This window comes from Osmerus eperlanus, chromosome 18 (genome assembly GCF_963692335.1).
Source record: "Osmerus eperlanus chromosome 18, fOsmEpe2.1, whole genome shotgun sequence".
In the NCBI taxonomy this organism is placed as follows: Eukaryota; Metazoa; Chordata; class Actinopteri; order Osmeriformes; family Osmeridae; genus Osmerus; species Osmerus eperlanus.
Window position 1 is genome coordinate 10,756,135 of NC_085035.1, and position 27,518 is coordinate 10,783,652.

The 27,518-nt window shown below is 40.4% G+C and overlaps 3 protein-coding genes across 3 annotated transcripts in view; 1 reads left to right on the top strand and 2 right to left on the bottom strand.

The window, feature by feature from the left end:
- The first annotated feature begins 601 nt into the window (after positions 1-601).
- On the top strand, positions 602-4,346 carry ubxn8 (UBX domain protein 8). The gene is made up of 8 exons (XM_062484734.1): positions 602-763; positions 967-1,092; positions 1,278-1,351; positions 1,480-1,602; positions 3,237-3,371; positions 3,575-3,616; positions 3,783-3,857; positions 3,995-4,346. Exons 1-8 carry the CDS (start codon positions 679-681, stop codon positions 4,163-4,165), a joined length of 831 nt encoding a protein of 276 aa, XP_062340718.1. The 5' UTR covers positions 602-678; the 3' UTR covers positions 4,166-4,346.
- A 312-nt stretch (positions 4,347-4,658) lies between these two features.
- Positions 4,659-27,518, bottom strand: part of ppp2cb (protein phosphatase 2, catalytic subunit, beta isozyme) — a 31,231-nt gene continuing 8,371 nt past the window's right edge. Inside the window, exons 3-7 of the mRNA XM_062484732.1 lie at positions 7,916-8,089; positions 7,391-7,480; positions 6,826-6,987; positions 6,105-6,223; positions 4,659-4,988 (exon numbers count right to left, since the gene is read on the bottom strand). Coding sequence (XP_062340716.1) covers positions 4,916-4,988; positions 6,105-6,223; positions 6,826-6,987; positions 7,391-7,480; positions 7,916-8,089 — 618 coding nt within the window. The 3' untranslated portion in view covers positions 4,659-4,915. The remainder of the gene's footprint in view (positions 4,989-6,104; positions 6,224-6,825; positions 6,988-7,390; positions 7,481-7,915; positions 8,090-27,518) is intronic.
- Positions 21,861-23,173, bottom strand: LOC134039033 (uncharacterized). Its single transcript, XM_062484781.1, has 2 exons — positions 23,134-23,173; positions 21,861-23,050 (listed from the first exon to the last, which is right to left on the bottom strand). The coding sequence occupies exons 1-2, from the start codon at positions 23,171-23,173 to the stop codon at positions 21,861-21,863; spliced, it is 1,230 nt and encodes a 409-aa protein (XP_062340765.1).

Consider the following 27,518-nt stretch of genomic DNA (forward strand, 5'->3'; position numbering starts at 1 on the left):
TATACAGAAATATCAGTTGTAAAAATGTCATTCAAAAACGGACCCCTGTGCAACCGACGCAAGCAAGCACACCCTACAATTTCCCCAGAAATTGTACCCTCTCTAGTTACGTTTGTCATGCATTGAGCATAATAGCGTTCATTACAAAATGGTTAAATCTGCTTTAAAATAACAGAAATAAACTCTACAAACAAACGTCATGTATGTGTGCAACCATTTGTAAAACTTGCTACAATAAAGGCAGGCAACTGTAGATTATCAAATCCTTTCTCCTTGTTCTCGTTCAGCTCAGGTAAATCAGCGATTGGCTGATGTTCCATTTTTTGCTCGTCCCCTGTTCGTATCCGCGAGCACGTTTCCAGGCAACTTTTCTTGACGTAAGCAAATAAGTGGGGTGCTAGTTTACCCATTTCGGATTGGTTTCAAACTTAGCAAAAATCAGGAAAAATTATTCAATGAAAAAGCTAGTAGTATGAGCCAGGTTCGAGAATCGAACAAAAATTATTGGGGGAGATAGTTGCTATGTTGACTGGAGTTAATAGAATAAAAACGACCGGACGAGTCAGGTAGCAAATCGGAAATGCAATACCACCTACATCCACCGGGTCCGTTGCCTCAATCCGAGGGGCGAGGTGTGGGGATCTGAATGCATTACTACCGGATAGTAGCCTACTAAAAATGTATTTGTCGGAATCATTTTGGCTTGTCGGAGCCGTGTCATTATCATTATTTTGTTGTGTTTCATGGAAACACTCCATAATCGGTAAAGCAGAATTAAATTATCCTGTTTGAGAGGGCTCTGCCCCGCAATGGGCGTCCTGCTTCCTTCCTTGAATGCTATTAGCCTAGTTATTTTTAAATGTGGAATGTGGTGACGGATTTATTTTGAGTTTGTTAAATGCAGCGATAATGCAAGCAGTGCACAGTGTTGTTTGTTGAGTCACTATTTGTGTTTTCTTCTTTCAGGTGTGCGAGGTACTCTGATACTAGTTGGGCGATGTTTTTTGCTGTTAGGACTGTCCTGCTTGGTGGTCTCTTATTTATATCCACGCCTGAGATCCGCAATATCGTCTGAAACCCCGTTATCTCAATGTAAGCAGCTATGTGTAAAATGCATGCATTTATAGGTTTCATGTTTAGCTTAAAAAACGATTTCAAAAGGCCACACCGTACACATATTTATTTGCTCTATCTGCCTCTTACTGGTACTAAAGTATGACACAGGACAGGAACAATATTTAGCTCCTTACAGTAAAGATAAATTATGTCTCAACCAGATCATGAAGATGATGAAGCCAAACGGAGGCAAAAACTGGTTAGGGAGGAGCAGCAGAATAACCTGAGGGATAAGGTAATTCTTCCGTCAACTGAAGCTATGACAAATCCATGTAGGCCTACAATCGTATACAGATTTGATTCCACTCACTCTTTTTATTGCTCCCTCTCCGGGTGTGTGTGTGTTACTTTCTTGTCGTCTAGGCCCATTCTTATCAAGAGACAGTAATGAGGCCTCGTATGGAATCTTCATCCAGGAAGCGAGAGGACCGCTTTTACCGCATGACAGGAGAGACCTGGAAACGGACAGAAGGAGAACGCCTTGGGGTGAGACTATACAGTCATACTATCGGTTTGTCATTCCAAGGTGGCATCAGAATTATGGTGGTAGTGTTGGCAAGGCTTTATATTAAGGTTACATTAACTACATAGTATCTATTGAAACTTTGTAGGTACATATGAATGGCTATGTAATCGTTAGTGTAAGAAGGCACAGCATGGGGGAGGGGTGAAAGGAGTAAGTGGATTTTGTAAAGAGGCAGTTCAATATTTTGTGTTACCAAAGCAAAATCCACTTACAAAGTCCAAACTCCCCCACATCAAGTTACACGTGTGTAATGACTTCTTGCAGGGTAGTTAATATAACCTTTATCTAATGTTTTGTCCTTGTCATTCAACTATGAAGACAATACTATATGGGCAAAACCTGACCAACCTGGCTTGCAATTGCCGCTTCAATTCAATAGGGTTGAGGTCAGAGCTCTGTGCAGGCCTCTCCTTGTCAAACCATGTCTTTATGAACCCCTCTTTGTGCACAGGGGCATAGTCACCTTCTCTTAACTGTTGCCACAAGTTGGAAGTACCCTATTGTCTAAAATGTATGTGTCCTGTAGCATTAAGGTTACCTTCACCAGAACAGGCCCAGCCCAAACCCTGAGAAACAGTCGCAGACCAAAATATTTATTCTCCACCAAACAGTGCTACAGTAGGCACCATGCATTCTGGTAGATAGTGTTCTCCTGGCATCCGCCACACAGATTCATCCATCAGACTGCCAGATAATGAATCATTATTCATAAGAGAAAACATGCCCATTGCAGTGTCTAGTAGTGATGGGAAGTTCGGATCATTTTACTGATTCGGTTCTTTGAATCTCGTTCAGTAAAATGAACAAATCTTTTTTCGAGTCATTCGTTCATTTCAACGGGGAGGGGGGGCTATCCGTCCACTGCAAACACGTATCATATTCTCACGTAGGTTAGTGCATGACATGTGCACCAGCAGATACTATTTTAAAAGAAATTCCTGCATTAAAATAATGTATCATGACAGTTTGTATGATTTGGTCATTTATTATCACACTAGCATTTAATTAAATTATCACGGCAAACAATTACACTGCACTAAACTGTAAGTGTAAATGTAAACTGAAAATAACAAAACCAGTCAGTATGATGACTGGAGCGAATATCATTCACGTCTTACTAAAACAGCGGCCACGCGAAAGGGAATGAGGAAACTGTTTCCTCTACTAAAAAATACAATGCGGGTCACGTGAAAAAAGGATCCAAAGACTCGTAGAAAGACCGAGTCGGGAAATGAACGAATTGTTCCCTCTAGCGTTTCCTCTAGCTACCACTACAGAGCCTATGCAGGTCACGTGAAAAATGATCCAAATACTCGTACCCGAAGACCGAGTCGGGAAATGAACGAATCATTTATGTTTACTTGGACGAGCCTATGCAACAGTCCCGATGCGCGGCCACGAGAAAATGAACGAATCACTCTTTGAGAGGACTCGTTACTCCCGAGTCCTTGTAAGGATTCGTTCACGAACGACACATCACTAGTGTCTAGAGTAAATGTATTATGCTGTGGTTTTACAACTTAAACCATTTCAGACATGTTGACAGACAGAAATAACAAGGTTTTTCACTCAATGTGTTGTTTGCGTGATTAAGGAAGGAGAATCACCTGAACTTAGTGCCCAGGTGGATATTAATGCGACACCCAATGAAGAAGCAGTTAAGAAGAGGAAACTGCCAGAAAGCGCCACCACAGTCCATTCCAAACGTGGACCTCCCCCTGAGAAGAAGGTAAGAATTATGATTATTATTTTTGGTTCAGACTATTTTTATTGGTGGTCTGGCAGGATAATGTATCATCAGCCATAGATTTAAATGGTGTAAATGACTTAAGTTTTTAGGGATATTATGTACAAAATAGAGATGAGATTATTTGAATTTACCATCACCAAAGGCATAAATAATTAATTACCCGTTGGTTCTGTATTGGCAAGGTGGTCGTGTTGCCAGAGGAACCAGCAGATGATGCTGAAGAGGTGAGCTGTATGAATACTATTCTCCTATTAACTGCTTTTATAATGGCCTTTGTGTTATCAAAACAAGCATTTCCCAGCGATCTATCAATAGTTTTCCTGTCAATAGAAAAACTATTTAAATAAGCCATATGGACAGATTGACATTTTCCTTTCCTGTACTCTATAGGTTGTGAGGGTGGCTTTGAGATGTCCAAGTGGAAGAACTGTTCACAGGAGATTCCTGAAATCACACAGTTCCTCGGTGAGAATACGTTGAAGACAATTCAATTTTGCTGAGCATATAATATTTATAAAATCCTAAAATACAGACCTAACTACCATCGTAAGGGAATTTATCAATCATTAAAATTGTGTTATTATAATTTCTTTGTATTGTAGATTCTTTTGGTCTGGTTGCAGAAGATTGGATATCACCCAACAATCTACACATTATGCACTTGCTATCCAAGACAACCACTGATCACAGGAAAGAATGTTAGCATGGAAGATGCAGGCATATTGACTCACACAGTACTTAATGTTGAAGAAAAGTATCCTTCCACAACCTGAAGAACTAAGTTTGTGATTGTCTTCATACTGTATGTGCCAAACTATTACTAAGACAACCCAAAGCAACCTGTTGCAAAAATATTGACACCTACTTCGTCCAGATATAAAAGCTATTTTATGTAATTTCTGACAAAATGTACTTTAGAAGTCTAACAATAAATACATTACCATGTGTCACTGATTTAGTGTAGTTTACGATTAAAAGTACTTTATTAGTTCAAATACAACAAATAGGAAATCACTCCATAACAAATATACAGAGAATGACAGGCAACAGTAAAAACAAAAAGAAAAGGGGAGGATCAAACAGTAAAGGATGAGGTCTCTAGACCTGAAATTATACACTCCCAAAATGGAAGCTTAAGCATCTATTCCCAGATAGCATTTGGTGAGAAAAGCATATGCAATTGTATAAAATATTACCGTAATTCACATGGCCGGCATTGCCAAAGTATATATCATTTATCCAGACAGGGGAAAGCGACTTGTCACATTTTTGCATCATGTACAGTCAATAAATAGATCCTTTTTTTTACCATCAATAGTGTACAGCAGGCAATTGCACGGTCTAGAGAACAGGACACTGTGTTAGAGTTGATACACGGCTATTTGTTTGTGTGTAGTAAATGCTTATATGGCACATTTTGGTCCATGTTAGTGCTCTGATGTTGTAACAGGTCATATGCACACTGGTATATTGGGGCTGGTTGATGCTTGCTGCAGAGGTGGTCCACCGGGCCAGTGGAAGTTTTATAAGAAGTAATCAGGGGTGCGGCGGGTGACATGAGGCTCTCCACGTCGTGGTGCAGGGTCAAACTGAAGGCTAAAGGGGCACATACAAAACAGACACATTAGGCTGATCCAGATGAATCCTATTAAACTTAAAAATAAGGAAATTATATTCAAAGGCCGGGTTCAGAACGTATCACAATCTAATCTAGATTGTAAAACCAGGTCCAGAATATACAGATGTAAAGCAGGGAATGTGAAGAAGCTAAGGGGACTAAATATAACCACAATTCTGATACTTCTTGCCTTGATATAAATAGTAGGCCAACATGCTTAGGTTATTTTTGTGACAGTATAGAATATGAGTAATTACAGTGCGTTCACACTGCTGCGACGCGATGCGAGCGACAACATGTTTTCCATTAATTTTCAATGGAGCCAGGCGAATCGCTTGCGTGGTGCATTGTGGGTAGCGACGCGACCGAGTTGAGATTTTCTCAACTTTATGCAAATGAGGAGCGATTTTCGCTAGCGATGGCCAATCGCAGTGTTTTCTTGTTTCTCGTAACGTAGCAACCATGGTAAACATTTCTAGCTTTCAGTTTTTAAGATGGAGGAGAAACTAATCGCCTGTGTGGCTGCATATCCAGTCCTGTACGATACGTCTCTGTATTTGTACAAAGACATTAATTAAAAGAATGAGGCCAGGCGCAGGTTTGCCGACATTGTCGGTGCTCCTGGTGGGTTTTTTGTACTTTCAAATTCAGTCTCTCGTCACATTAGTTACGTAACTTTGTTCTGGTAACTAGCTAGTTACAGTAGTAGCCCGGCTGGAACTCCCTGGTCGTATCGACAGATTAGCAGAGACTTTCAGTAATATAATAAAAAGTTTTAACACATGTCAACGTGCATGTCTATTAAACAGTTTTGTATTTTGTATACAAGTTGTATTTTGATCGATGTTGCGAGTACGTAAACCCAAGTCTGCACACTTGGCCATGAAAACTACAACAGTGACTTTAGAGAACTACAATTCTACATTAATCTGTTTGATACGCCCCCGCGCGTGGTGAACTGTGGGAAGGCGAGCGATGGCAAGCGATTGGCGTCGCTGCAGTGTAAACGCACTGTTAGTCATCAGCATCTTAAAGGTAAGACAAAGGCTATTCAATAAATATTCTCTGCTCGGTATTATGAGCAGCTGACTTACAAAGAGTATTTAAGAGTATCATCCAGTTCCATTATGGCAGCTTGGTTTCCACAGCGATAACAGTAGTTTGGCGCACTGAAGATGGTGACAACATTGCGATCATGACACCAGTTGTATCCCTGCAAGACAGTATATTTTATTACATTACATTATGGGGGGGAGAGTCATGTGTTGCTTACACAGCAGAATATGTTGCTGGAAACAATTTCCATGTTTAAGGATTGGTGATATTACCATATTTTACAAGAAGCCCTATTTGTCTCCAGGCATTTTCAGCTTCTCCGCTAGAGCATGTTAATTTTAACACAGGGGATCACTTAAGTTAATTTAAACTCTAATTTTTACATGTGAATACCAACTCTGGCAGTCCCTTTTTTCTATCACTGAGTCAACCCCCTTTCTAATTTCAAAGGCACCAGGTTCCTCCCTCATACAAAACATTGGTCATATTGAATAAAAATAAGAGTGGCAATGCTACTGAATAGTTGAGCAATGTTAAATCGCTAAACTCAAAAACAGCCTTCAGGAATCGTGTATCAGACAAGATTAAAACATAAATTATAGCCCCATATAATTAGATCAAATTAAATCTTAAATCACTTTTGACTCCATTCCATACAGCAAAAAAAGCTTGTAACACAATGAGAATTACACCTAAAGCCTCCTTTTAAAGGACTGGGTATGATCTGTGTATGTGTCCCTGATTATGGATATTACTTACCTCCATGACAAGTTGGTGAGCACGGGAAACAAGGGTAAGACCATTGGCATGGTTGAAGGTTTCAGAGATGTCCTGGCCGAAAGTGTAGCCAGCACCTCGGGGGGAGATGCCCCAGCCTCCACGGTCGTCTGGGTCTGACCATAGTAGATCACACATGGGACCCTGCAATGAACACACGCAAATAGGTGTGGTGAACCTCAAGGCGAAGGACAGCGTGTGTCCCCTCTACTCCAACCCGAACATCTACATCAGCTAACAATGACATTTTTTTAAGTTTAGTGGTGGTCAACGTTTCTAAAGCAGCTAATAGCAGCACTCTTCTTGCACTCTCAGAAGTTAAGTGAATGTAACTACTTATTGGTTGAATAAACGATGAGAAATATAATACGATGAATGTGATTTGTTCTTGTGAATGTTGAAATTAATCTTAACATGATATAGTTAGGTTAGATTATAGCCTACAGCAGTCACTCCAGCATAGCATGTACCATTCTAGCTCATCTGTCTTATGTGTCTGAGAGAACGTTTGCCTGATAATGACTCCTGGTAGGGCTGGCAATCTGACCTCATGTGGCACCTCCTGCAGGCGGTCCAGAGCTCTTATATGATCCAGTGTGTCAATTGATGGAGACAAGCCACCATGCAGGCAGAATATCTACAGGAAGGGAAGACGGAAGACAGGACTGCTTACAATATGGTACCCACCACTGATTTGGCATGCAATGTCTGATGATGGTACACAGTGACAAAGTCTGGTGAGGGTAAAAATTACAAAAGGAAAGTGACTGACTGCCTCACAGTAAGTGGTCAATGCTAGACTGCTTTCTACATTACAATGAATCATGTGACACCACAGAACACATAGGGAGTCAGGTGGCTGAGCGGTTAGGGAATCGGGCTAGTAATCAGAATGTTGCCGGTTCGATTCCCGGCCGTGCAAAATGACGTTGTGTCCTTGGGCAAGGCACTTCACCCTACTTGCCTCGGGGGAATGTCCCTGTACTTACTGTAAATCGCTCTGGATTAGAGCGTCTGCTAAATGACTAAATGTAAACACAACAGATCAAGGGCAAAGTGGTGTGTGGTTAACCTGTTCGTCAACCAGCGCCGTCAGGGGGAGGTAATCAAACAGGTCTGTAAAGTATTTCCACACGTTGGCATTGCCATACTTCCTCAGGCACTCGTCATAGAAGCCGTACACCTGAGTGATCTGTCTGCTCTCGTGGTTCCCCCGCAGTATTGTGATGCGTTTTTGGTACCGCACCTGTGGAGCATAAGAAAATACTTAAATGGGCGTAAAACCTTGTTCTTGACAAGCCATGTCAAAAAAAGCCATGCTGCCATTGGAAGACATTTTGATGAAGAGAAAACAAACACAAAAGGACAGGCAAGTTCTGAATTAAGAATGGCTAGGGTAAGCATGTTTGAAATATAGTTTGGCTTTTGGTCACTTTACAAAAAAATTATAAATATAGCTTGAAGCAGCAATGGTATGGAGGATTAGAGGGGCCAAAAATAAATATGTAAATACATAAATAATTAAATGCTTAAATACATGAATAAATATAATATATATATAATTATATAATACAATGCTTCAATAAATGCTTCAATAAATGACAAATGTTATCATTTAATGCCTAATTGACATACACAATGTAATAATTACCAACTAAATGAGACATAAATGTTACATATATTTACGGATTAATTTGTTCAAATCTATTTATGCTTTCATTTATCCACGGTGTAACTTGCAGCAGCAAAATTAATCAGTCATCATCCATCAAAAGTCAGGGGGTGGGTCAAAGCCTCTGATTGGTCAATAGTAGTTGCTATACCATCTCTGTGAGGATAGTGAAGTCTCATAAATGTCTTTGGCAATTAGGGTTGATATCATTCCTATATGTTTAGAACTACAAATTAATTTTCTTCTGTTGGGTGTTTTGGCATTGACAAAGGCCATAAAATCTTTAAATAACTGAATGACTTTAATGCCTGTCTATACACACATTAGGCTACATCAATTATTTATTTGTGTGACAGTGAAGAAACATTTACATTTATATATATTAATGTACAGTATTTATTTTGCTCTGTAAGCCAGGGTGGGAACAACGGTGGCTTAGCGCATGCGTGATTCATTTGCAGTCTGGATGCGAAGTGTGTGGGTCTGCTGCTGTCTGCCGTGACTGCAGCTGGGACTGCTGCTCGAGGCTATTGTGTATGGAGGATTATAGGGGCCAAAACTAAATAAACAAATACATAAATAATTAAATGAATGGTTAAATACTTGGATAAATAAATAATTATACAACACAAAGCTTAAATAAATGAGTAATTATATAATTTAATGCCTAATTGACATACAAAATATATAAATTACAAATTAAATGAGACACTAAATATGTAAATGTCACATGTATTTGTGTGTATATATATATATTTACGTTTTCATGTGTTCACATTTATTTATTTATACTTACATTTATTTACTTACATTTATCCACGGTGTAACTTGCTGCAGCAAAATAAATCTGTCATCCCCGTCACCAAGTCAGGGGGCGGGTTAAAGCCTCTGATTGGTGAATGAACAGTATTACACACCAGGCAGGCTCAACCACAGGCTTTATCTACTTTCGTGTCGTGGTAAGCAATGCCTCATAATTTATGAAGTGAACGCATCATCAATATGAACATTTTAATGAAAATTCGAATTTTCATTATCATTAAATGATTTTTCCTTTAATTAATTGTTCATAATTATGATCATGATAAAACACAGGACAATGAGTTGTCAAAAAAACTGTTAGTGTGTGCCGCTGAGTCGTGTTACTGCACGTACACGCCGGCAACAACTCTCACTGTGTCACAGCCTAGCAGGGGAGGGGCAAAGTGAGGTTGAGCGAAGTTAGACAGTGTTTGCACAACCACTATGATGTAAAGGGAGTTGTGTACTGAATGTAGAGAACAGAACTTGAAACTTAAGTATCGATCTTATCACGCCAGTATCAATCAATACGCTACTGATACCAACGTTGGTATCGATACTATCGGTCTTGAGACTGATAGTATCCCACCCCTATGCTGTACCATCTCACCGAGGATCGTGAACACATTTTCATTGATGTCTGTGTCAGTCAGGGCCGATATCATTGCTATAATTTCAGCGAAGCTCTCAATATGATGTAAAAAAAAGGGAATTGGCAGTTGCCTCCATCTCTTCAGCTTCCGCCAAAATTTCGACCACTGTAGCAGAGAATGTCTAATATAGCGAGAACTGCCACTCTCGGGAAACTTCCGGGTTCTAAACTGGTTGCAGTTCCACTCTAGTTCCATATGAGGGCACTAACGGTCGAGTGCAGAATGAATGGAGGTCTATGGAGCTATACCCCTCAAAATCCACTTTTCTCAGGATATAATTTTTTGTCTAGTAATTTGAATTCTGAATTCGAAAGGGGAGGCAAAAAAAATACACACCGCTGGGTGATTTTTAAAGTCGCCTTTCTGTTCTAAAAAGCCTTTTAAATGTCATTGACGTCATACACATTGTACGACCTGAGATACTGCTTGACGGCAAGCTCTGGTTACTTCCACTTTTCTCTCGAGGCATCGACAACACAGCTGACAGGTTAGGCTCTCCCTGTCAATACACATGCTAGAAAGAGTTTTCGTTTGCTAATGTTGTTGCTAATGTTGCTAATGCTCTGACATTCTGGTTCTGCTTCGGATGCCATCAAGCGGGATCTCTGGTCGTAGTCAGTCCTTCACTAACCAATCAGCATTTGTTAGCAGAATGCTAGCGTGTTATGGGCAACAACGACTTGCCCTGTAAGAAATCGAAAGGACATAAGTACTCGTTCATTCAACTTTCGACCTGTAATCCATGTTGAACATGCAAAAACTACAATCAAATCTGAGATTTCTCAACGACAATCAGGTGAAAGAGACAAATTTAGACGTTTAGCTCCATAGACTCCCATTCATTCTGCACTCGCCCGTGATCACTCCCAGGGGAACTCTGGTGGAACTGCAACAAAATTCGGTACAATGGGGCTTAATAGGGAGTGGCCAGGCTCTCCTTAACCCTTGTGTTATCTTCGGGTCATTCTGACCCATCAGTCATTGTGACCCACCGTCGTATTGCGACAAATTTACCTCCTACAAAAACAAAGTGAAGCATTTTCTTTTAACTGTCGGGCTGTCTCAGACCCCCCACATTGCAATGGTTAAAAGAAAATAATTGTTATTTGTTTTTGTATTGGGTAAAATTGGGTAAACACAACAGTGGTTCGTTATGAACCTTTGGGTCATGTGACCCGAAGGCAGCACAAGGGTTAAACAGGCTCTGACTGTAGCATGCAATATTTCATTCATGAATCCACACTAGGTGCTGCCATCTTGAATTAGTCAAAAGCAGTCGATTCAAGTTGAACCACCAATCAGAGGATTTAACCCGCCCCCTGACTTGGTGACGGGGGACAACAGCTTTATTTTGCTGCAGCAAGTTTCACCGTGGATAAATGTAAGTATAAATAAATGTAAGTATAAATAAATGTGAACACGTGAAAACGTAAATATATATATATATACACACAAATACATGTAACATTTATATATTTTGTGTCTCATTTAATTTGTAATATATATATTTTGTATGTCAATTAAGCATTACATTATATAATTAGTCATTTATTTAATCTTATATAATTATTTATTTATCCAAGTATTTAACCATTAAATTGTTTATTTAGTTTTGGCCCCTATAATCCTCCATAATTGTGAGACTGACCGTCTGTGAGTGCTTTGGGACGCGGAGAAGCTCACGGCAGCACCCGGTGCTCGTTGAGGACAGTACTGCAAAACGATCAGTGCTTTCACGTCAGAGTCTCCAAAACAACAGCGAGTCTCCAACAACACTCAAAAAAGTCACTAGATTTGTCGCTAGTCGCTTTTGACAATAAAAGTTGCCAGGAGGTTTGGAAAGTCGCCAGATCAAGCGAGAAAGATGCTAAATTGACAACACTGAAGAGCCAGAGGCAAAAGCAGTAGATTGAAGCCACCAATCAGAGGCTTTAACCCACCCCCTGACTTTTGATGGATGATAACAGATTTATTTTGCTGCAGAAAGTTACGCCGTGGATATATTAAAGTATATATAAATAAATGTAAACAAATGAATATATATATACACACACAAATACATGTAACATCTATATATTTAAAGTCTCATTTAATTTACAATTTATACTTTTTAAAGTGAATTAGGCATTCAATTATATAATTTGTCATTTATTTAAGCATTGTATCATACAATTATATATTCATGTATTTAAGCATTCAATTATTATTTATATTATATTTATTTTATATTTATATCTATTTATCATTATTTATGTATTTATATATTTAGATTTGGCCCTTATAACCCTCCATACAATGGCGGATTCCTCCTAAACATTGCAAATTAGGGTTGTCACAATATTAGAATTTCAAACTCGATACTGATACCCAGGAAAATACTCAATACCATTTTCGATACCACAGGGGAAAAATTACCAAACATTTAAGAGGCATCTTATATACACATTAGAACAATACAACCAATAACATCAATGACAACACTATTTTTAAGTTGTCTAACGTAGTGCAAGAAACATACAGTAACATAACTAAGGTATGACAAAAAAATATATATAGAGTGAATTTCAGAGTAAAAAATTGTTGGATTGTTAGACGAGGCCCTAATTTATCAACATCACCCAGGCCTACATGTAAATGTTCAGGGGCCTGTTCCATAAAGGCCGCTCAAATAAGTTGGACTTAAAGTCCCAAACCAGACTTGAATTAGCTTAACAAGTCAAGCGGGGCTAAAGCGGTTCCATAAAGGCCAATTTCAGCTCACGCAGTCCTACTAATTCAAGTCAGATTTAAGTAGTCAAGCTAATTGCACGTGCACCCTACTCTTAAGCAGCCTGAGAGGTAAAACATGGATCATACAATCCACCACGGCAAAAGCAATGCACACGGCCACGTGACTTTTTCCAGAAAGAACGTTCCCTTTAAGCCGTGTAGTATGACAGCTCCCTCATCCACCGCTTCATCAAAATGAAATGACACGCCATGATTGACGTGAACGATAGGCTACGTAGGTCGAGGTCCTTTTTTAGACCTTTAGTTACGTAGTTGATTAAGAAACAGACACCCTCTAAACACATGTAAATTTACTTTTTTTTTCTTACATTGTTTTAAATAAATAGCCTACTATTAATCAATACATTACCCAGTAGCCTAACTTTTTAACATGGTTGTGTCGGGAAAATGGAGGATATAGATGTAGCCTATGGATTTAGGTTTGTTTTGCAATTGTAAACTGTTAACAACTATATAGCTATGATAATTATACTCGGATAATTTAGATTGAGATAGGCCTATGCCTGATGCCTAAACATTTGAAATCACAAACTACTGTAGGCTAGCCATAGGCTACGTTTAACGTGGTGTGTATCAAATCATTGTTCATCATCGTTTAATGCATTAGGCTAAATGTTGTAGCCTATGTAGGCTATTTAAGTTGATTTTCTATCAATGTTGAACATATTGAACTGATGAGAATAAGAAAATGAGAATATCCGCGTTAAATCATCGTTTTCCCGTTGGGTCAGTGTTACAGGAAGGTCTGGTTATGCACCAAGTCACGCTAAGCCTGACAGCCTGCCCCGGACCAAACTAGTTTCGCAGCCTAAGTTGCCATAGTAACCGAGTTCGAACTACGTTGAGCTAGCTTTATGGAACCGAATGAACTACAAATTAGTCCGACTAACTGACATAAGTCTGGCTTATTCGGTAAACTCGCTTTATGGAACAGGCCTCTGGTGTCACTCAATATAATAACATTTTTAGGATCACTAAACTAAAAAGATTATTGTTGAGTTGTGGGCATGTCATAGCCCTACATTATCAACATTCTATTGTCAGCTGCCAAGGTTCATGTCGTCCCGAGTCAAAAGTATAAACACACAGGGACTTAAACATAAACATTCAATGGTCTGATAGATTCAGTTATCCTGGCTAAACATGAATTGTTTTTCATTTATTGTCAGGGCACAGTTCAAGTAGGCCTATTGCAAATATGAGAGGTAAGTGTAACTTGTTTGGAAATTGTCAAATTTCTTCTGAAATTATTTGTTTTATTTATTACTGTAACATTGGGACTTGGTCCCAGTGTGGATCTCGGGTTACGCTTAAGTAGTAGCGCACTGTGTGCAAACGAAATTTGCGTTTGATAAATTAAGTTGGCGGCCTATCTTCAACAACTTGAAGGACGGCCTAATCGACAGTGATCATAACCAGTAGCGGAGACAGAGGGGTGTCCGGGGTGGCACTGGACACCCCTGACATCTGATTGGCCACCCCGGGTGCCACCCCAAAATTTAATTCGCTACTGGAAATTTGATGCTGATTGACATCTTATTTGACCTCTTGTTGAAAGAAGAATTTATTTTGCTGCGTTGCATTATTCAAATCGAAGAGAGACGTTTGTTGTGAGATACAGAAGAATAAGAACAGACAGCAGAATAGAGAATATTTCCACAGCTCCACAAGCTCTTTTCGTGATTGAAAAAGGCATAATATTTGAAGTGAGTTTTAAGGTTTGCATTGGGTTTAGGTTTCCTGAATTTTTTTACGAATGTTGATTAGCCTACAGTAGCTGTGTAAGTTAATGTTAGAACTTTGACTCCAATAACAGACAAACTGAGACAGTCAGTAGGCTTGTACTCCGATTTTACAGTTGTTTTCTTGTGCTTGTGCGGCTTATATTTCGAAGCAGTTTATAATCCGGTTTTAGAACAAAAAAGTGGCTTCGTCTCAAGATCTCTACAGACCGTGCAGCTAATTTAATGCTCAACACTTGAACAGGGGCTTATTACTTGACAGAGGAATTATTTAGGCAACACAGTAGTCTCAGTTACAGGGCTTGGTAATACAGTGACTTGCTAAAGTAGGCAAATGGCTAGTAGAACATAATATTTCATAATAATTTCAGTTAATCAACAGCTGCAAGACCCAGTGAAATGTTATAGGCTAGCTAGCTCTAGCAAAAATAACGCTAGCATCGCTAACAACATTACTAATTCAACTTTTGTAGTGTAACCAAGCTCTTTGTAAGTTTGTTTTAGATCTAATTGTATATGATCGTGTGGACAATAAGACACGGACGCGGTCTCTTTTCATAACCTGTATTTTACCACTGCTCTTCTTGGCATCGCTATTCGAACAGCCCTCACTGATTTTACAAATGCATTCAGCATCAAGCCTACGGCAACTCCCGAGGGACAAAACACCCTTGTCCGTTGTCACATAGAAAGGTCTGCTACAGTAGGCTATCCTCAGGATTTGCAAGTTAGCTAAACTTATACTATATCTAAAATAATTTTGTAGACATAACAATGGATTCTGCCACTAAATGAGTGACTTCGCTTTATTTCTGGACATACTATCCACAACCGAAGTGTGTTACACAATGCTGTAGATCGCCTATACTCGTGCATTGCTCTTGGTACCCAGAATGCCCTGCGGCAAGCAGAAAAGCTACTAAGTTAAGGGCAGAGCCTGTTTAAGGAGAGCCTGGCCACTCCCTATTAAGCCCCATTGTACCGAATTTTGTTGCAGTTCCACCAGAGTTCCCCTGGGAGTGATCGCGGTCGAGTGCAGAATGAATGGGAGTCTATGGAGCTAAACGGCTAAATTTGTCTCTTTCACCTGATTGGCGTTGAGAAATCTCAGATTTGATTTTACTTTTTGCATGTTCAACATGGATTACAGGTCGAAAGTTGAATGAACGAGTAGTTATGTCCTTTCGATTTCTTACAGGGCAAGTCGTTGTTGCCCATAACACGCTAGCATTCTGCTAATGAATGTTGATTGGTTACAGTGCGTGTCCACTGCAGCGACGCGAATCGCTTGCCATCGCTCGCCTTCCCACAGTTCACCACGCTCGGGGGCGTTTCAAACAGATTAACGTAAAATGTAGTTCTCTAAAGTCACTGTTGTAGTTGTCATGGCCAAGTGTGCAGACTTGGGTTTACGTACTCGCAACATCGATCAAAATACTTGTATACTACAAAACTTGTATACAAAATATAAAACTGTTTAATAGACATAAATGTTGACATGTGTAAAAAACGTTTTATTATATTACTCAAAGTCTGCTAATCTGTCGATACGATAGGGAGTTCCAGCCGGGCTAGCTAGCTAGTTACCACAGAACGAAGTTACGTAATGTGACTAGACTGAATTTGAAAGTACAAGCACCAACAACTTCGGCAACCTTGCGCCATGCATCGTTTTTTATTAACATCTCTGTACGAATACAGCTATGTATCGTACAGGACTGGGTAAGCAGCCACACAAACAATTAGTTTCTCCTCCACCTTGAAAGCTAGAAATGTTCTCCATGGTTGCTACGTTACGAGAAACAAGAAAACACTCCGATAGGCCATCGCTAGCGAAAATCGCTCCTCATTTGCATAAAGTTGAGAAAATCTCAACTTGGTCGCGTCGCTACCCACAATACACCACGCAAGCGATTCGCCTGGCTCCATTGAAAATTAATGGAAAACATGTTGTCGCTCGCATCGCTGCAGTGGACACGCACTGTTAGTGAAGGACTGACTACGACAAGAGATCCCGCTTGATGGCATCCGAAGCAGAACCAGAATGTCAGAGCATTAGCAACAACATTAGCATTACATTTACATTTAATCATTTAGCAGACGCTCTTATCCAGAGCGACTAACAGTAAGTACAGGGACATTCCCCCCAAGGCAAGTAGGGTGAAGTGCCTTGCCCAAGGACACAACGTCATTTTGCACAGCCGGGAATCGACCCGGTAACCTTCAGATTACTAGGCCGACTCCCTAACCGCTCAGCCACCTGACTCACTGGCAAACCAAAACTCTTTCTAGCATGTGTATTGACAGGGAGAGCCTAACCTGTCAGCTGTGTTGTCGATGCCTCGAGAGAAAAGTGGAAGTAACCAGAGCTTGCTGTCAAGCAGTATCTCAGGCCGTACAATGTGTATGACGTCAATTACATTTTAAAAGGCTTTTTAGAACAGAAAGGCGACTTTAAAAGAATCTATCACCCAGCGGTGTGTATTTTTTTTTGCCTACCCTTTCGAATTCAGAATTCAAATTACTAGACAAAAAATTATATCCTGAGGAAAGTGGATTTTGAGGGGTATAGCTCCATAGACCTCCATTCATTCTGCACTCGACCGTTAGCGCCCTCATATGGAACTAGAGTGGAACTGCAACCAGTTCAGAACCCGGAAGTTTCCCGAGAGTGGCAGTTCTCTCTATATTAGACATTCTCTGTTAAGGGCATTAGCTTAGTTAAATAAGCATTGTTTGGAGTTCTATAGTATAGTGTTCGTTCTGTTTTGAAATGTGTAATGCTATGGCCTTTAGATCATTTGAGTGTTCACCCTGATTGGGAATGTTGTCTAGTTAGATGGCAAGTAATCAATCGTGAGCAGTGGTCCACTCAACGTTAACCGGCGCAACGGTAACGTTGTTTCCTTTCAAAGTGCGTCTTATATTCCACAAAGTGCTCATTCTGGTGCGCCTTATATACGATGCAAATTATTTTCCGAAAAATAGGGTAATCAGATAGACGAGAGATCGGTTCCCAATTTAGCCTAACATTGTGTTTACATCTGTGTTAGCTAGTAGGTATAATAAATAATACCTGCACTGTGTACTAGCTTGTACACTGACATTCTAAAATTATACATCCAAAGGGTTTCTTATCACACAGATTTGGTCTTGTTTAGGCCAATTCCAAAACTTTTCTTTGCTATTAGTTAACATAATATATATGAACATTAATATTATACTGTAAATTTGTAATGTGGTTGGGCACCAAGTTATTTATATTTTTCAAGTCCTTTTCTGCTTGATTTCTGCTACCTGTCAAGTCAAATTGCAGTGTTTTTTGGGGTGTGTAAATTTACTTAGTTTTGTAAATAAACTATGCACTGTGTTATTTCTGTAACACAGAAATTCTATTATAAGTCCCTGGTGCTTGAGCTTTTTTTCCTAAAAATATTTTGGATGTTCCAGCACTTATAGACCCAGATTATACTGTATATATTAATGAAAACAGTGACCCAAGACTCTGGACCCCTGAAGTAGCCTTGGCCACCCCATGTATAAAACTCTAGTTCCGCCACTGAGCATAACAAGCAAGCAAACTCTACCCCTATTTCCCAACTCCATTCAGTAGGCTATCTTTCTAATGCAGTTTCCATTGATGGCGGATAAGCCTATAATAGCCTTTAGGACTTTTTTTGTTTAGGTGGTAGGGTGGGGTTTGCCGGCAGAGCGGGGAGAGCGCAAAAAGTTTTTCCTCCAATGCGTTCTGCAGAGAAGGGAGATTCACATTGGTCACGGTTTGGAAAGGAAGGGAGAAAACAGGACATTGGCGGATATCGCTATTAAAAAAAAGCGACGTACTTAAAGCGGCAGGCGTGTGTTGCTTAGGCGGACGCCTGAACTGAAACGTGCTGCGGGAAACCCTGATGTAATGTTTCGTATGTAGGCTGTGTTTGTCAGTAAAATGTGCAAGGAGTTCCCCCTCCTAATCACCAAGTAGTGAATTGGCAGATATGGTCTCAAATCAAACGGAGCTGGTTTATGCAGGGGCCACGAGACATAGCGCGTCACTAGCAACTCGTCATATCACGCAGTCGGGGCACACTTTCCTAATAGGGCGGGGTATATAGCAGGGTATGCCGGCATATGCATTGCTAGTGCGACACAGACGTCAGTCATCCTGCTGCCTCCGCCTCCCCGGCCTCCACCCTTGGTTTTCTGTTTCCTTTCATAGAGGGAATGCGTCGCTGCTCTCTGCTCGGATGTCGAGAAGGTGGCTCCATTGGGTGCGGCAGGGAGCCGATGCAAGCAGAACCATTATGCCAAATCAAGTATTACAATGATGTATTGTATCATGTGTAGTAAAGTATCAAGTAAATACCACTACTGAGTCCTCCTGCCTGAATAAAGTATATGTTGTTTCACAAGTAATTTTGTCAACTTTCAAGAATGCCTTCTGCTTACATTTTTGTCATATATTCGTCTTAGCCTACATCCACGGACTAAATAGAATGAATAGGCTAATCTCAGGCATTGCGCACAGGATTCATTTTTCTTTGTTTGATCTGGTAAACCGTGAATAGCCTTCATCTTTCAGGCAGTTTGGAAGTTGCGATTTCCCACCCCCCCTTCTAATGATCAATCGCAAAGTGAATCAATGAATTTGGTCCCTCAAGTTCCCTTCAACGTAGTCTACTCAAGTCTATCGTCAACATTCCAATGCTTACACATCTCTTTCACCACACCAAGAATAGGCCGACATTTCATTTAGCTTTCTATGTTGTAAAATACTCATTTATTGTAACTAACTTGACATATTTATACCACTTGATATTTCAGAAATGCATTTATTTGTTATGCTTTACAAAACATAGGTTAATTCATTTTACCATTACAATTACTGTTGCCGCTAATCATAACATTAGAATTGCGCTTACCTGTCTACACACAAACGTCTATTTAGTGAAGCAAATGCATTTCATAGAATTAAATACAATTGCTGTCATAATTTACCCTACATATTTTGGTATTCATTTAAATCTTATTTCGGTTATAACTTTCTCAATTACATATTTGTGCAAGGAAACCCTTTCTGATAGAAAAGCAAATCACAGCCTTGTAAGGCAGGGAACAAATGGCCAAATGCGCTGGATGGAGATAAAACACCCATATCTAAGATACGTCAAGAAAGCAGGATCCTAGAATTTGATCAAGTTTGTTTTGCACTTCTAATGATTAACACAAAAACAATCACACCATGTCTGAAGGCGTGACAAGGTCTTGAATCTATCAAGGAAGATTTCTCTGCTAGAGAATTCCAGGTTTACCAACATTCAGATACGCGTATCTTCAACTATTTTCACATTTCAGAGAAATGACCTTTGACGACAATGGCCCCTTTTCACCAGAGGGTGTCACATATGTGCAACTTGTGTAAATTCACCAATATGCCAATACATCTGCCATATTGTTTTACATTCCTTTTGCTAAATATCAAATTAAAAGACATGTATCCTACACACACATACCACATTTTACAGGTCCCCGAAACAACATCATCAGCAAGAATATGAACAATGCTCAAGTTCTTTTTTCAACAGTTGAAAAGTTAACTAATCCCCCTTCACAATTAGGAACCGAGCTTGTCTCCAATGCAATGAGTTTGCATCTTTTTTCAAAGGTAAAATTAATAAAATCAGAGTGAACATATCTCAAATGCAAATCACTCAAAACCTCGAACCACCAGCGACAAAAAGAGGAGCACTTAACTTGATGTCTGAATTTAGCTTGATTGACATTGAATATCTCAACACCTGGGGTTTCATTTATAAAACTGTACATAGGATTTTTACTAAAAGTGTACGCACGCCCAAAAGCCTAAAATGGCGTACGCACACAAAAATTCTGATTTATAAAACAGTGCGTACGCACACCTGTACGCAATGTTCCCTTTATAAATCACAGATTACCCACAAGTGTGCGTACGTGAATCAGCATTGTACCCCGCCCTGAACACGCCCATTTTTTTACCATAAATAGTCAATGCAAAGCACCTCATGAATGCTAATCTAGTATCTCATCATGACCCTGGCATGCGATTGTTCTTTACGGTGAATCATAGCGCATGACAACTTCTCAGACACTGTTAGCCTATTGGTGGAGCCCGAAAACTCCGAAAATGTGGTGGCCGGTAGATCACCAATTACAAAAACTGTGCGAGTGGCGTCAACTGTGCCAGTGATACCGCGAGTCGAGATACAATTTGAAAACAAAAGCGTTTTGTTATGAACAGTAATCTATTAAAGTCTGGACTGATGACGTGGAGTGTAGCGATTGCACGGGAGCTTAACGACTGTATTTCCAGTTTTTGACATATGATTATATATGCATTAAATAAATATATTTAGTTATACACTGTATTCTGCAGTTATTTAAAGGTAGGATATGTGATGTTATCTGCATTCCATGCAGTCGGGCATTTCCCCCTCCTGCACTCCGGTAGTTGACAATATGATGGTGAGACAGCGCTGAATTTTGATTTAAAATTTGAGTTGATTGTTATGGAACAATTATCACTCAGTACAAGCTAAAATAATACTGCTGGATTAAATCTTCATGATAATGATGAAATCGAGTGAAAAAAGTGTGTGAGGAAAACAATATATAAATATTATGAGTAATCGTTCTTTCTGCAGTCTGACTACAGTACGGTCATCTGTGTCGCCAATTCCAACTTTTTCCAAAATGTGCGTAGGCCTACGGGAGGGTCAGAATTTGCGTGGAGGACCGCACATTCTCCCGTCAAGTTTGTTTTTTATAAATCACAACCTTTGCGTGGAAAGTGGCGTACGCACATTTTCAGCCCCGTTTTGTGTGTACGCAAGCTTTATAAATGAGACCCCTGAGCGCGTAGCGAGGCATTCATCACCAGATAGCTAAACACTATTGAGTTAACCGGAGTAGCGCTAGGTAGCTCCAATTACGAAGAAGCGTAGTCCGTTATGAACGTTAACTTGTACGTTCGTTTATTGAAGTACAGCGTTTCCATAAATCATTTCCAAGAGTGTGAAAAAACAAAGCTTTACCAAGGCTTACACAGGCAGATCGAGCCAGATAAAAAGAAAATAACATTACCTAGCTTGCTTTACCGAGAGATGGTTACCAATGGTTACCAACAACAATGAGACTTTAAGCAGCCAATGGGAGAACAAACATTCAAATACACAAGAAAAGGCGAATGGGCTGAATACTACTTATTGCCCTACGAGAACACTCAAACAGAATGAATGCATGTAAAATTACACTCCCTGCCTGGTATTGAACACAATAACACTAAGAAAGACTAAACACCCGAGAGTTGAGAGAGTCTATGTCACCCTAATGGGATATGAGGACCACCACTTCAGTGATGGGCCGGAGGAAAGTCTTGGAAGTCCTTCCTCTGGAAACCCTGAGCTCCAACTTCCTGACCTTGCCGTTGCTTGCAGCGAAGGTCTTCGTGACCAACGCCATGGGCCACTGGATCCTCTTCACCTGAGTATCACGAAGAAGCACTAGGTCTCCTTCCTTGATGTTGGGATGGCTCTTTTGCCACTTGGAGCGACTCTGGAGTGTAGAGAGATACTCGCGCCTCCACCTCTCCCAAAAGGTGTTGGCCAAGTGCTGGACTCTTCTCCATTGCTGGCGGTGTAGATCGGCATCAACAAAGCACCCCGGAGGTTGTGGAGGACTGCAGATTTTCTGGGTAAGGATCATGGTAGGTGTAAGAAGAGATGGAGCATTTACATCTGTTGAGATGGTGGTCAGAGGTCTGGCGTTGATTACGGCGGACACCTCTGCCATGATTGTAGATAGAACTTCGTGGGTAAGATGAAAAGGTTGGATTTGGGACAGCATGGAATCCAGAATCCTCCTGGAGACCCCAATCATCCTCTCCCACGGACCACTTATGTGAGAAGAATGGGCCGGATTAAAGATCCATGTACAGCCTTCTTCGTTGAGGAACCTGGAGACATTGGGCTCCTTGTCATCTTGCAGGAGTACTTTAAGTTCTGTGCAGGCTCCCTTGAAATTCGTGCCACAGTCGGAGCGGCTCAGCTTCACTGGACCCCGGATGGCAAGGAAACGACGAAGAGCATTTATGAAGCTCGATGTGTCCATGGCCTCAATTAGCTCTATATGAACAGCACGCACGCTGAGGCAGGTGAAGATTACTGCCCACCTCTTGCTGTTGGCAGCACCTCCACGGGTGCGTCTAGTCGATATACTCCAAGGGCCAAACAAGTCGATACCTACATTGGTGAAGGGCGGCTCTGTGCTTAGCCGATCTGAAGGGAGGTCAGCCAGTTTTTGCTCGGTTTTCTTACCTCGGAGCTTGTTACACGTCACACACCTGTACAAATGTCTCGCGATACATCTCTTGGCTCCAACGATCCAGATGCCATCAGAACGTATAGCTCCCTCCGTGAAAACCCGGCCTTGGTGCTTGACCCTCTCGTGGTAGTAGTTGATGAGTAGAGTACCAACGTGGCTGCGACCATAGACGATGAGTGGGTGTTTCTCTTCTGCTGTGAGAGTTGAATGATGAAGTCTGCCCCGATTCTCAGAAATCCCTTGTCATCGAGGAAAGGATCCAACTTCCTCAATGGACTGTCATTCTGAATGTCCCTCCCTTGCTTCAGACGAGACATCTCAGTTTGATATGTTTTGCTTTGGACACATCCAATGATGACCTTTTTCGCTTTCGACAGATTCTCAGATGTGTGGACTTTCGGACAATGATGCCAGCCTTCACATTTTATCTCCTGTTTTGCAGTCTTGGCTCTGGTAGTCTCGATGATGTGGATCAGAGTGGCTGTGGCTCTGATGAGAGACTGCCAAGTAGAGAACCTTTCTAATCGCTGAGAGCCCAGGTTCGTGTTAGTACACGTTGTGAGGTGGGTTCGAACTTCTGCATCCAAATCAGGGTCTACGAGGTCATAGGATGTTTCTGCAGGAGTGTCTTCTTTTGTAGGTAGCAGCAGGAACTTTGGTCCGGTTAGCCAACTGGTGTTCGAGAGTAGCGCTGCAGGTACTGATCTTGTTGCTACGTCTGCTGGATTCTGGCTGGTGGGTACGTAGTGCCACTAGGCTTACACAGGAATATCGAGCCAGATAAAAAGAAAAGAACATTACCTAGCTTGCTTTACCGAGAGATGGTTACTAATGGTTACCAACAACAATAAGACTTTAAGCAGCCAATGGGAGAACAAACATTCAAATACACAAGAAAAGGTGAATGGGCTGAATACTACTTGCCCTATTGCCCTACGAGAACACTCAAACAGAATTAATGCATGTAACATAACATTGAAATTCTTGAAAAAAACATACAAAACCTCAACTCTTCCACATGTGAATTGGATATTCTACCTACCAGTTTTTTTTTTTAATCTGTCATTTACCTCATAACGACAAATCTGCTTGAAATCATAAATACATCATTACAGACTGGCACATTCCCTAACTCCCTGAAAACAGCTGTTGTAAAACCCCTACTGAAAAAGAATAACCTGGATGCCTCCACATTAAACAACTACAGGCCCATATCCAATTTACCAGTCCCCCCAGGATTTCGCGGGCCTTTTTTGTGATAGTTGCTTTTCCAAAAAGTTGCGATGAAAGTTGCGGTGTTTTTTAGGTGTTTGTTGCGATGAAATTGCGGGAGCAAGTGAAAGTCGCGATAAAAATTTGCGAATTTCCCTCTTTGTAATTTTAATTGAGTTATTGGTTGAAAATTAAGTAATTAACTAACATTCATCAAAGAATAAAACCATTGAGAAATGGTCCCCTAAATAACTTTACGACCATGCCAATTTTCATCATATCACATTATTTATCCTTATCTAACCAGGATTTACATTTGCATGCATTGAAGGGAGGAATCTCCCTTTTTTTTACAAAAAAGATTGAAATCTCTATCTGTCTGCAATACTGCTCTCGGCCTCTAGGCAACTCGGCGCTCTCACGCTTGCCAGGCATAGACAGTAGAAGAAAGCACACGCAGCAATTGACTGGTTGGGCAACCCTGGATACAGGACTGTTACGGATGTGTTTTTCGCCTGGAAGTCTCTAGAAATCTGGCACCTTATTGAACGAAATTAAAAAGAGTGAAAGAGTTCACAGACACCAGAATGAACGCATTCACAGTATTGTTCATCAGGCAGTAATACAGTACGTTCAGTTCACGTTCACCAAAATTATCAACGAGTTCATGAACTTTCGTTCAATGAACGCGTTCAGGCGCAACACTGGATTTAACCCCTACTGGAGAGAGTTGTGGGAGACGACGATGACTGGTAAAAGTTGCGGGAAAATTGCGGTGATTGGTTAAAATTGCAACGTTGCGCTGAATTCGCGGGGAATCGTTGAATTTGCGTGAATTGGTGCGATCGCAACATCGCAAATTCCTGGAGGGTCTGATTCGTAGGCAAAATTATTGAAAAAATTATCTTTAATCAGCTAACCACATTTTTTACACTGAATAACTGCCTTGATTACTTTCAGTCAGGTTTTCGTGCTAATCACAGCACTGAAACAGCTCTTGTTAAAGTTATAAATGACATCTCTGCCCCTTATGGTGACATTTGTTTGCCTCTATAGTCTTTTACTGTTATATGTCAACAAGATTCAACAAGACATTTTCACCTGGCTATATCCAATGTTTAGATATGTTGTGGTATTTATGCAGATTAGCGCATACCTAATTAGATTTTGCACCGTTTGACTATGTTAACAAACAATTTCAAAAAACTTGCAATACATTTTTTGTTTTTCTTGATGCAAGTAGTCAGTTCCTTTTATTGACAGGGCACAGTCCATGTATTGCAAAAATGAGAGAAGTGTATTAGTTTAGAACTTCTAAGCTAGAAGCTACGATCTCTGCTTACTCTCCCATTTATCCAGCTCTCAAATGTTTGCTCCCTGAACAAAAAATTGTACTGTGGCTTGTATGTTTACATCAACACGAAATGCTAAAACCCTATGCTAGTTTCTAATTAGGCTACTGCTCATCGCTGAAGGAGCTTATGACTGCTGTGTTCACACTTGTAGTTACATTTACATTTATGCATTTAGCAGACGCTTTTATCCAAAGCGACTTCCAAGAGAGAGCTTTTCAATAGAGCATAGGTCACTGATCATAACAACGAGATAGCCCCAAACATTGCGAGCAGCCAAAACATGTACATACATTGTGAAAAACCAAATAAGTGCCAAAGGGAAGAACCATAAGAGCATGCTGTTAAACAAGTTACAATTGAACAACATGAAACTCCCCACAAGAGTGCAAGAGTGTACCTGTAGAAAAAACAATCAACAGTAAAATATTTCACAGCGAGTACAATCATTTGAAACCGTTACAACTAACCAACAAGAGCAACAAGTCTCTCAATACGAGTCATTATGATCCTGGAGGAAACTAACATCAGGTCCAGCCAAGCATTCCTAAGAGCCGTTGTACTCCCGGAACAAGTGCGTCTTGAGCCTTTTCTTGAAGGTGGGGAGACCCGCCATCAATGTCCCTGATGGAGGTGGGGAATTGATTCCATCATTGGGGGGGCAGACAGGAGAAGAGCTTGTGTTGGGACCGTTAGTAAAGTTAGTAAACAAACTTTTATGTGATTGCTCTGTTAGCGTACCAGGACTAAATGTAGGCTATAATTTATTTTTTTCGTCCAGAACAAGAGATCCAAGAGAGCTAAACTACAAGTGTTAGCACGACAGTCATAAGCTCCACCAGCGATGAGCAGTAGCCTAATTAGAAACTAGCATAGAGTTTAGCACCATTTTGTGTTGAAACACGCCGCAGTACAATTTATTGTTCAGGGAGCAAACATTTGAGAGCTGGATAAATGGGAGAGCAAGCAGAGATCGTAGCGCCTAGCTTAGAAGTTCCAAACTATTACACCTCTCATTTTTGCAATACTTGGACCGTGCCGTCAATAAATAAAGAACAATAACCGTTTTGCCAGGATAACTGGATCTATCAGACCCTTGAATGTGTATGAGACAATTTCAATAGCTCCTTCAATCGACCTACTGATCGCAAACTATAGTCTGAGTAACAATAGTTTGAGTATCCACTAATTCGCCTTACACACAGATTTTCATTGGTAATTTATCGGCTAATGATTCGTTTGACCCATGTTTGAATACATCCAAAAATATGGTTATTAGTTACGTTTATCTGCTTTACAAAACATAACTTATTTGCAATCTACCATTGTAAATTATTGTTGCAGCTCTAAAATAATGGGACATAAGAATTGCGCTTATACCATTGTCTACACACAAATGTATGTGACACAAAAGCACTTGGTATAATTAAATTTCTCATTTTGCTCATAATTACAAATTATGAACAAATTGTTCCAAATTATTATGCAAATGATATCTTCGAGCAAAGGAAAGCACGGTTCTTCTTTTTGTACCATGGAAAAGTGGTCAGTCAGAAACTCTATATACTTTGCCGATGTCATTTTCACACCTTCAGAGACCCTGAAGGGGCCTACCAGCTCTCTCCCCATGATTCCGGCCCAAAACATAACTCCGCCACATCCTTGTTGGGACATGGTGTCCATCCACCAACCATCCACTACTCCATCCATCTGGACCATCCAGGGTTGCACGGCACTCATCAGTAAACAAGACTGCTATTATGCTGACTGCTAATAGTCTTCATGTATTCTTTGTGTAGTCTTCATGTATTTCTGCTTGTGAGCATTGGTTAGGGGTGGCCGAATAGTAGGCTTATGCACAACTGCAAGCCTTTGGAGGATCCTACACCTTGAAGTTTGCGGGACTCCAGAAGTATCAGCAGCTTCAAATACCTGTTTGCTGCTTTGTAATGGCTGCTCTCTTAATCCGATGAATTTGTCTATCAGAAACCTTCCTCCTTATGCCTTTATCTGCCCAAACCCATCTGTGCTCTGAATCAGCCACAAATCTCTTCACAGTACGATGATCACGCTTAAGTTTTTGTGAAATATCTAATGT